Below are 9,917 nucleotides of genomic sequence, written 5' to 3'. Positions count from 1 at the left end.
GCCTTGGTGCCCTGGCTAGTGCCCATCCCGGGGCCAGCTGCCCTGGCGCCCTGGCTAGTGCCCATCCCGGGGCCAGCTGCCCTGGCACCTCTAGTAACCAACTACGGGCCAGCTGCCTTGGTGCCCATCCTGGGGCCAGCTGCCCTGGCACCTCCAGGCTAGTGACCCTCCTTGGCCAGCTGCCTTGGTGCCCATCCCGGGGCCAGCTGCCCTGGCACCTCTAGTAACCAACCACGGGCCAGCTGCCTTGGTGCCCATCCTGGGGCCAGCTGCCCTGGCACCTCCGGGCTAGAGACCCTCCTTGGCCAGCTGCCTTGGTGCCCATCCTGGGGCCAGCTGCCCTGGCACCTCCGGGCTAGAGACCCTCCTCGGCCAGCTGCCCTGGCACCTCCGGGCTAGAGACCCTCCTCGGCCAGCTGCCCTGGCACCTCTAGTAACCAACCACGGGCCAGCTGCCTTGGTGCCCATCCTGGGGCCAGCTGCCCTGGCACCTCCAGGCTAGTGACCCTCCTTGGCCAGCTGCCTTGGTGTCCCTGATTGGTGCCCATCCCGGGGCCAGCTGCCCTGGCACCTCCGGGCTAGAGACCCTCCTCGGCCAGCTGCCCTGGCACCTCTAGTAACCAACCACGGGCCAGCTGCCTTGGTGCCCATCCTGGGGCCAGCTGCCCTGGCACCTCCGGGCTAGAGACCCTCCTTGGCCAGCTGCCTTGGTGCCCATCCTGGGGCCAGCTGCCCTGGCACCTCCGGGCTAGAGACCCTCCTCGGCCAGCTGTCTTGGTGTTTCCACTGGTGCCCATCCCGGGGCCAGCTGCCCTGTCACCCCCCCCCCCGCCCCAGGCTGGCCTACTCCCTCTCCAACCCCACCCCGCCCCCAGTCACACTTACCTTCAGCTTCTGCTTGGTCTCCTCTGAAATGCTGCCCTTGGGGGAGAGGAGGGTGGGGGTTGGGGGAGTGACCGTGATCTCAGGGGGGAACTTGGCGATGGAGGAGGGGATGACGAGCTTGGGCATGGTGGGCAGAAGGCGGGCTTTGACCCGGGGAGGTTCTGCCCGAGGAGCCAGGCTTCCTGAAGGCTTTGAGCTGGAGGCTGGGGAGAGAGCAGAGCCTGGGGGTGAGGGGCCACAGAAAGCGTCCCCAGGGTCAGCGGCTGTTTCTGGTCCACGGTAAAGGATGCGCCCAGCCTCAAAGAGAACCAGGAGTCTAAGGGCTGCGGTTGGGGGTGGGGCCCGAGGGCAGCCCAGGCATCTGGGACAGCCTGGGCAAAGGTGCAGAGTGAGGAAAAGCAAGGAGGCGGGGTTGGCTGGCTGAGTGCGTGTATCTGCAGGGGCGGACTATGTGTATGTACTTGTGTGTAACGGGCCAGGCGCAGCCCTCCCATGTAACTCAGAGAAAAGACAGGCCCGGCAGAGCCCAGCACGTGCCCTGGACCCCACAGGTGCCCGCCCTACGGCCAAATGCCTTCCTCAGCGTCTCCCCAGCTGCCCTCTGTCATTCTCGGCCTTGGCTCCAACATCCTCCATAGGCTCGATCTTCCCAAAGCCCCTCTACAGGCGGCCAGCCCCAGGGAGCAAACCCGCCTGCAGTCCAGCCCTCTCCTGGCCTCTGCTGGCTCTCAGGCAGTGCGGGCTCCCCGCCCCCCCCCCCCCCCGGGCCCCCCCCAACTCTGCTGCACCTTGGCTGCCCCTCCCAGGCCCCCACCCCACCCTCCCTCAGCCACCTCTCCTCCCTGGAGGTCATTGGGTTCACTCAGACCAGAGGCTCCTGCTGAGCTCTACAGTGCCCCGGGACTATGCCTTCCTCCTTTCACAGGGGACCCTCCTTGGGTGGCAGAACCAGCTCCTCCAACTGCTCACCCCGCTGCACCCTCAGGCCATAATTTGTGGGCTCACTCCCTCCAAACCCCAACTGCTCTGTTCTCTCCCCTCATCTCCACCCCGAATTCAACCATCGTCCTCCCTTTCCATCTTCTTGCCCTCCTCCAGCTGCTCTGCCTCTGCCGGTCCTCCCCTCCTGGCCCTCTGGCAGCCTGGAAGTCCCAGCTAAAATGCCGCCTCCTCTGGGAAGCCCTCCCTGCTCCCTCTGGACTCCAGGGCCTTCCCTAGGTTATCTCTTGGGCCTGGGAGGACTTTGATTACATGCAGTCCTTCCCCAGACTGAGGGCAGTGGGGAGGCCGGGGTTCAGCACAGGGCCAGGCACACAGTCAGGGGGTGGAGCCATCCAGCAGGGGGTGCTCCCCGGCCTTCCTTCTGGCTGGGGTGCCCTTAGCCCTTCCCTGCCCTCTGGGCTGCCCCTTGGCCACTGCCCAGGGGACACAGAAGATGCCCCAGCCCCTCTCTCCCTTTGGCGTCATGTTCAATCATCTGCTCACAGGGGGAGGACGAACCAGAAGGGATGGCACCTTTGGCCTGGGACCAAGACAGGGGGAATCCTAGGTACAAGTGGGAAAGGGGAGGGGGGGAGGGGACAGGGGAGCACCAAGCCCAGGCCTGGACCTGGCAGTTCTGGGTGGAGACCCTCCCCCATGAAGATCCCCTGCCTGGGACAGCACGGCCACATCCCTGACTTGCCCAGGGTCACTGGGCCCCAGTCGCTGAGGCAGGCTGGGGGGAGGCGATGAGGGAGCCCCAGTGGTATTCGGCCCTCAGTGTCCCAGTGCTTAGCACAGGAGCTGGCACACAGGAGGTGCCCAATGTTTATTGGCTGCTCCCCAGAGACTCAGACTTCCAGCCTTGAACCCACACCCTGATGATGCCTTGGGAAAGTCTTGGCACCCGTTTGTCCAAGTAGGGTCTCCCAGAACCTGGCTTCCCCTCCATCTTCCAGGGACTCAGAAGGCTGTGAGTTTAATGCAGAAGTGCCCTCTCTCAGGGGCACGCCCTTACCCTGGCCAGAGGCGCGTCCTGCCATGGCGCTGGTCATGGACTCGGCGTGCCCGAGCTCGGAGTCATGCGTGGTGGCCACGGCCAGGTCCACCTGCGGCCCGAGGTGGGTCTCCTGCTGCTGAGGTCCCAAGGTGCCTCTCCGACCACTGGCTGCCGGCTCCTCCCCTAACACCAAAGACAGAGTCAGGAGTCCGTGCAGCACGTGCGGGGGCTGGCATCCTAAGGGTATGGCCCCTCAGGAAAGAGCACTGGCCATAGCTGGGGCTGGCCAAGGATAGAGAGAGAGGTGTCTCCAGAGGAGAGGCAGGTGAGGAGTCAGGAAGCCTGGTCAGCACCAATGAGGCCTAAGTCAGATGCCCTGGCTGGCCTGGCCATCATCAGGAAGGCATCAGCGGCCTCAGGTAGACCAGAGGGGGTCAAGAAGGGGCATTAGTCCAGACTCCCTGCCCTCAGGCTGCCAGTGCCTCAAAGCAGGACTCTGTGGGGCTGTCAGAACGGGAAGGAAAAAGGAAGGAAGCCCAGATCCCCAGACAAGGTTGGAGCTCAGGGCCAGTGGCAACCAGGTGAGAGGCCCGCAGTGGCACACACCAGGTGGGAGGAAGTGAGAGGGCCTGGCCAGGAGGCCCAGGCAGGGAGGGGTATGTCCAGTTATGAAGAGAGAACCACCCAGGCACCTTCGGCGAGACCAGGCTGCGGGCACAGATGGGCCACAGGGCTGCCACTCAGTGCCTGTGCCCCTCTGGTGGCATGGCTCATTTGAGGACTGCCAGGGCCCAAGAGGCGAGGCCCTGCCCAGGTGACATGGGAAGGGAAGCAGCCCGGACTTGGTAGAACTGGGATCCGTGGGGTGTCTGGAGGCAGATTGGTGAAGATGGGGACCTAAGCTGAGCAAAGTGTGATCAGGTAGTAATGAAGCCCTTGGGACAGGGAGGGAGAAGGTCCCTCCCCCACAACCCGAGCGACTGAGGAGAGCCCCCAGGGAGGTGGCCACGAGGCCCGTGGGGGCTAGGCCAGGCTACAGCAGAAGCCCTGACTGCTCACTCTAGCGGACCCAGATTCCCAAATGCACAAAAGCCCAATTGAGACAAAGCTCTCACATGTCTCCCAGAACAGCCTCCCAGATCTCACCTGGGGCAGCCAGCCTCAGAGACAGGGAGCTCACTACCTCCGAGGGCGGCCCGTCTGCTGTGGGACAGCCCCAGTGCATAAAGGTCAGCTTCCTAGCAAAGCCCCCATTGGCCTGCACCCATGGCTCTGGGTGAGTGTGTCTGGGGCCAGAAATGGCTTGCACATTGCAGCAGATTCAGAACCAGAGAGCCATCCCCCAGCCCCCTCGGGCAGCTGTTGACATGCCCCCCACCCCCCAATAAGGCTGGGGGGCCTTGCTCCAGGATGAGTCACCCATGTCCCAGAATCCAAGCCTGCACCAATGGAGAGTAGGGATGAGAGCATTTGCCTTGGAGCCCGGGTGTGCCCCCCCGTCCGTCAGGGCTCTGTCCTGGGCAGTCATCTCTCTGCCAAGGACTCCCAGACTGCACATACAGCTGCCTGCATCACCCACGGTCCATTGAGGTTCTCACACTGGAGAGATGTGACACAGAACTCCCCTTTCCTCCAAATGCCGCTTTTCTGGCAATGGCATCAGCACCCTCAGTCTGCCAATGCCCCCTCCCCACCCCATACAGACCCTTGTCTCTTCACATCTGGACTGTTTTACCAGCTGCCTTGTTTTCTCCTCACCCGCTCCCATCCATCTGGTCTTCCTAAAGCATGGGACTGGCCACATCACCCCCTCCTCAATACATTCCAGTGGCTCCCCATGGCCTCATTCAGGGCCTCCTTGAAGGAAAACCTTCAAGCCCCATCCCCAAATACATGAACCCTTTTCTGACTTCTCACCCCCTGCCAAGCCACCACACATCCAACTTGCATGCATCTGCCCTTTATCTGCCTGTCCCAAAGACTGGTGTGTACTCCTGTGTCCCCTGTGGGCAGCTCATCTGGCCTCATTATCTGTCCCTGTGTCCCCCGCCCAGGGCCTTGGCCCATGCTTGCTGATGGACTGTGTGGAACACAGGAGGGTGTGGAGAGCTGCCTGGGCCTGGGTCCCAGCCTCCACCAGGCCCTGACTGCATGACCCCTGAGCTGGGCTGGCAATGTCTGGGATGGTCCAGGACGGCTCCCCGGAAGCTCTAGGGGCAGGGCCCAGAAGTCACCTGGTAGTGACTGATTTTGGCTAAGCTGTGTCAGGAACCTGCTGCCTGGCACCCCCAGGACCTGGGGGCAGGAGACCTGGGCTCTGGTCCTGGCTCAGCCACCAGGAGTTGCCACTTATTTTTCTCTCCTACTCTGTAAATCAGGTGCAGTGCTGCATGGAGGCTACTGGGAAGTGGGCAGGGCTGGACAAGGAAGGCTGCCTTACCTGGAGCCGGACAGGCCATGCTCGGAGGGGCCTCAGGGTCCTTGGAGGCAGAAGGTGGCTTAGCCTTGGGGGAGATGTCAGGGGGCACCGGGTCAGAGTTGGAGGGTGCAGGCTGGAGGGCCGGGGAGGCCGTTGTGTTGGCCCAGAAGAAGCTCTCCCTGCTGTCCTTAGGGGGCTTGGGAGTGGTTGGGGTGTCCCCTGTGGCCTGTGGACACAAAGAAAGAGAAGGTCAAGAGGGAGAGAACAGACACTAAGCACTTTACAAACATCACCTCATTTAATTCAACTTGCTTCATGGGTGCTGTTATTATTTCTCTTTTGTTATTGAGGAACCTGCGGCAGACAGCAGTGAAATGCCCTGCCCAGGGTGTCCTTCTGCCTCCAGGCTCATGGCTTCCCCGCTGCATCTCCACATTGCCTCTGGCTCCCTCCTTGCTCCAAGCTGCCCGTCCCCCTTCAAGAGGGCTGTCTCGCTCCTGCCACATAGCTGTCTACAAGGCATTGCCCAGGTCTAAGTCACTCTCCTGCTCACAGAGGTCCAGCTCATTTGGGACATTCAAGGCCCTTCACAGACTTATCTGGCCTAATCTTACAGCTGTCCTCTGCCACTGAGCCAATGTGTCTGACATCCTGCCAGACCAGAGAAGGGTAAAGGTCCTGGACAGACAGAACCTTCCTGGCAGTCAGAGCTCCATCCTGGGAGCATTCGGTGGGCTGGCTTTAGGAAGGCTCATGACGGGCAGCTTGAGGCAGCCAGGTTCCCCTTGGGCTCCAGGCCATTCTGGTTCTGCTCCTGACTCTGGGCCCCTGGCTCTGGATTGGGAGGCAGGAGAATCCAGTGGGAAGAGTGTCTTCAGGATCTAAGTCCTGATCTGATCTCTTGCCAACATGCCAGGTGATCCTGGACAATGCCTATCACTGACAGGCCCTCTCTAGGAGTGTTATCAATCTTGTCTCACCCCCTAGGACATGGCTAGCACCTCTGAGGACTTTGGGAAAACAACACCTGAATGTAGAGGCAAGCCCATAAAGCATAAACAAAAATCAGGTTGGAGGGAGGAGCCAGGGGGCCTAGAGAGGCTCTGAAGGAAGGGCAATCTGAATTGAGCCTCAAAGCAAACCAGGAATTCTGAGAAACAGTGTGAGAAGGAAGAGTATCCTGGGCCTGGAGGAGCAGCTGAGTAGAGGAGGTGAAGGGGGAGGAGATGTGAAGAAGGGGCCAACTTGCAAATGTTTAAATGTCAAACAACAATTTTTATTGAATCCTGGAGGTAAGAGGTTGCCACAGGTGATAACTGAGTAGGGCAGTGCTGAGGTTCAACTGTACTTTAGGAAAAACACTTTAGTGGTTGAGTGGAGTGGGGAAACACTCAAGGCAGGCAGACCCACATGCAGTTATTACTATGGTCCAGGGCCAGAATGATGAGGGTCTGCACCAGGTGGGAACAGTGTCAGAGGAGCAAAGGGGTGTATTTGGGAGATGCTCTGGAGGTGAAATTGACCAGATATGTTGCAGAAATGAAATAGACCAGAGATGCTGGAGAGGTGAAATGGACCTGAGATGTGGCAGAGGTGAAACGGACCAGAGATGCTGGAGAGGTGAAATGGACCTGAGATGTGGCAGAGGTGGAATGGACCAGAGATGCTGCAGAGGTGAAATGGACCAGAGATGCTGCCAGGGGTGGAATGGACCAGAGATGGTGCAGGTGAAATGGACCTGAGATGTGGCAGAGGTGCAGTAGACAGGCCTTGGTCACAGAATGGATGACATGTTAAGGGAGAGTAAGGATCCAGGATGACTTCTAGGTTGGGAGCCTGAGGATGTCAGGGAAGTTTTGAAGAGGAAGCAGTTTTGGGGAAAAAGATAATGAGTTCCATTTTGGAGATGCTGAGCTTGAGATGTCTCTGCACCATCTTGTTTGAAATGTTCAGTAGATAGTTGGAGATGGGAGATTGGAGGTTTGGAAACCAGGGCTACATATATAGGTCAGATGTGGATGGGGAGGCTTAGAGGATAGACAGTCACTCTCTAGTTTGAGTGAGTGGTTTTTAAGGGTGGAAGAGGCCTTTTTTTTTTTTTTTTTTACAGATGAAGACACTGAGGCAGGCAAAGGGAAAGTGACCTACTTAGGTCACACAACTAGGGAGGATATGAAGCCAGATTAGAACTCAGGTCTTCCTGACACTCAGAACCAGAAAGCATGGATTTCATACTTCCCTTGCCAACTCCTGGTCTGCCACAGAACCATCTGTCCCATACAAACCCAATCTGGGCATCACAGAACCACTGCAGTTCAGATTGGGAGGTAATCTCAGGGGCCACTGGTATAGAGAGAGTCTCTTCCAGACGCTTCCTGCTCTCTGTTCCCAGAATTTCTACCTTTAGCAAACCCATGGACCTATTCTCGTTGTTCTTTCTTATCTGTTAAGGACTAGAGAAGTATATAAGCAATCTGGTTAGAAGTGTATGTAAAGTAAGAGCAAACAGGCACTGAGTAAGGGCTTCTTCTACAAGTAAACAATATGGACTTGTAGTCTACTCAGACTTCCCGCCCGCGTCCTGACAGGAAAGGTTGGCAGATCTCACCTGTTCATTCCTTCAGATCCTCAGCCCTCAGCCCATCTCTTCTCACATTCAGGCAGCCCTCTGCTGGCCTGTAGTCTTTCCAGATGTCACTAGACCCTGGCAGGAACCACAAGTTCCCAGCTTTCCCTGGAAGCACAGGCCTCAGGATTCCCCACCAGGCATCAAAGTCCTGGGCACATCCAGACCTGGGAAGTGCTCCCAGTGTGGCCCAGTTGGGCCACAGCCCTGTCCTGTACTAGCCCACAGTACAGCTTCCCTCTGGGTCATCTCCAAGCTCTGGATCTGGGGTCACCTTCCTGCCAACGACCACCCCCACTATCTTCCTTTGTTCCATCTCCACGTTCTAGCCTCAAGCATAAGCATTTTTGTCTAGGATTTTTCTACAAATTCAAAGTCAGACAATACTCAGAGTCATAGGGACTCAGAGCAGGGAGTCCCTGGGGCACCTGGGAAAGGGACAGCCCACAAGGGCTCACATTTACTCTGTACCACAGGTCCTGCTCCCCAAGGACAAAATTATTGCCAGGCTGGCCCCGGCAGGCGTGACGTGCCAGGGCCTGCAAGGACAAGTGTCCACCTCACAGTCCCTCAGGGGATAGGTGAGCTGCACACTCAGCATTCCCAGGTAAAGCTCCTGACCCCTGGGATCCCCAGGCCTGGGGGAGGGGGGGAGGTGTCGTTTGCTCTCCCTTTTCAGTCTGTTGCTCAGGGTTCTTCCCTTGTGTTCCCTTGAGGTCTCCACCAATGAGGAGATAAGGAGGTAAGGCCCAGTGAGGAGGAGGAAGGAAGCAGCCCCTCTGCTGTCCATGGATACTCATACAGAAATGTGAGACATGTCCAGGGGACAAGGGGACAGGGGAGCTGCGAGTCTGCAGAAAGAAATCATGGACTATTGACAGCCACAGGAAAGTGGCTCCAACCCCCTCCCCCAGGAGAAATGCGGATTGGAACAACTGGGAGGTAAGGAGCAAACGCAGGGCCTCCGGTGGTGATGCGCCGGACCCGAGGCGGAAAGGTCAGGAGCATCAGAGCCGGGCACAGGAGGGCGCAGGAGGGCGCGGGCGGGGAGGGGCAGGAGAAGCCGGGAGACGCCGAGAAGCCCCGGAAGACTCGCGTGAACCGACGCGGTGCGGAGCCAAGCAGACCAGAGACCACGGCAGCGAGGGCCGGTGGGGGTGGGGCGCTGCAGGGACCGCAGAGGCCGTGGCTTCAGCCTTTGTTCCGGGGATGGCGGGCTGCTTCCTCGGCTTCCTCCTCCTCCCACGGCCGCGGTGGCAGACGGAGGATGGAGCCGCAAGCCGCAGCGGGCGGCCCTGGGCCCGTGACAATGCAGCCTGGCCCCGGGGCCGCGGGCTGCGAGGAGGCGCCCAAACCCACCACTCACGGAAGGGCTGGCTCCCACTTCCTCCTGCATCCTTCCCACATGCGTCCTCAGCACTGCTCTGCCTGGCCACATCCCCCTCCCCTCCCTCCCTCCATCCTCTTCTACCTTGAGTACCTGCCAGGTAAGCCAACCTCGAGAGCGTCACCCATTCACCCACAGACCTTGTCTTCTCTTACAAGCAGGGTGCAGGACTCCACCTGGGGTCTGACACAGAGATGCCAAAGGCAGGCAAAAAGGAGGGGGAAAGAAAGAGGGAAGGACGAGAGAGGGGGAAGGAGAAGGAGGGAAGGGAGAGACAGGGAAGAAAGGAGGAAGAAAGGGAGGGAGGAAGGGAAGAAGAGAAGGAAGGGAGGGAGGGATGAGGGCAGGAGGAAGGAAAGAAGGGAGGGAGGAAGGAGGGAGGGAAGAAGGAAAGAAGGAGGGAGAGAGAGGACGGAAGAAGGGAGGGAGGAAGGGAAGGAGGGAGCAAGGAAGGAAGGAGACAGGAAGGAAGGAAGGGAAGGAGGGAGGGAAGAAGGAAGGAGGGAGAAGAGAGAGGGAGGAAAGAAAGAAGGATGGAGGAAGTGAAGGAGGGGGCAAGGAAGGAAGGAGACAGGAAGGAAGGAGGGAGGGAGGGAGGGAGGGAGGGAGGAAGGGAGGA

The 9,917-nt window shown here is 59.3% G+C and overlaps 2 protein-coding genes and 1 pseudogene across 2 annotated transcripts in view; 1 reads left to right on the top strand and 2 right to left on the bottom strand.

The window, feature by feature from the left end:
• Positions 1-9,917, top strand: part of LOC138167675 (zinc finger protein 850-like) — a 762,790-nt pseudogene that overhangs the window by 168,681 nt on the left and 584,192 nt on the right.
• Positions 1-9,917, bottom strand: part of SUSD2 (sushi domain containing 2) — a 423,767-nt gene that overhangs the window by 35,348 nt on the left and 378,502 nt on the right. The gene's annotated exons all lie outside the window — the stretch shown is intronic.
• Positions 1-9,917, bottom strand: part of CABIN1 (calcineurin binding protein 1) — a 91,362-nt gene that overhangs the window by 548 nt on the left and 80,897 nt on the right. Inside the window, exons 34-36 of the mRNA XM_069096603.1 lie at positions 5,307-5,511; positions 2,885-3,049; positions 886-1,088 (exon numbers count right to left, since the gene is read on the bottom strand). Coding sequence (XP_068952704.1) covers positions 886-1,088; positions 2,885-3,049; positions 5,307-5,511 — 573 coding nt within the window. The remainder of the gene's footprint in view (positions 1-885; positions 1,089-2,884; positions 3,050-5,306; positions 5,512-9,917) is intronic.

The sequence above is a fragment of the Petaurus breviceps genome, unplaced genomic scaffold (genome assembly GCF_028583685.1).
Source record: "Petaurus breviceps papuanus isolate PSGF00001 unplaced genomic scaffold, PetGlider_PUasm1.0 287, whole genome shotgun sequence".
Taxonomy (NCBI): Eukaryota; Metazoa; Chordata; class Mammalia; order Diprotodontia; family Petauridae; genus Petaurus; species Petaurus breviceps.
The sequence above is the reverse complement of the archived record's forward strand: the minus strand, read 5'-3'. Positions and strand labels throughout refer to the sequence as shown.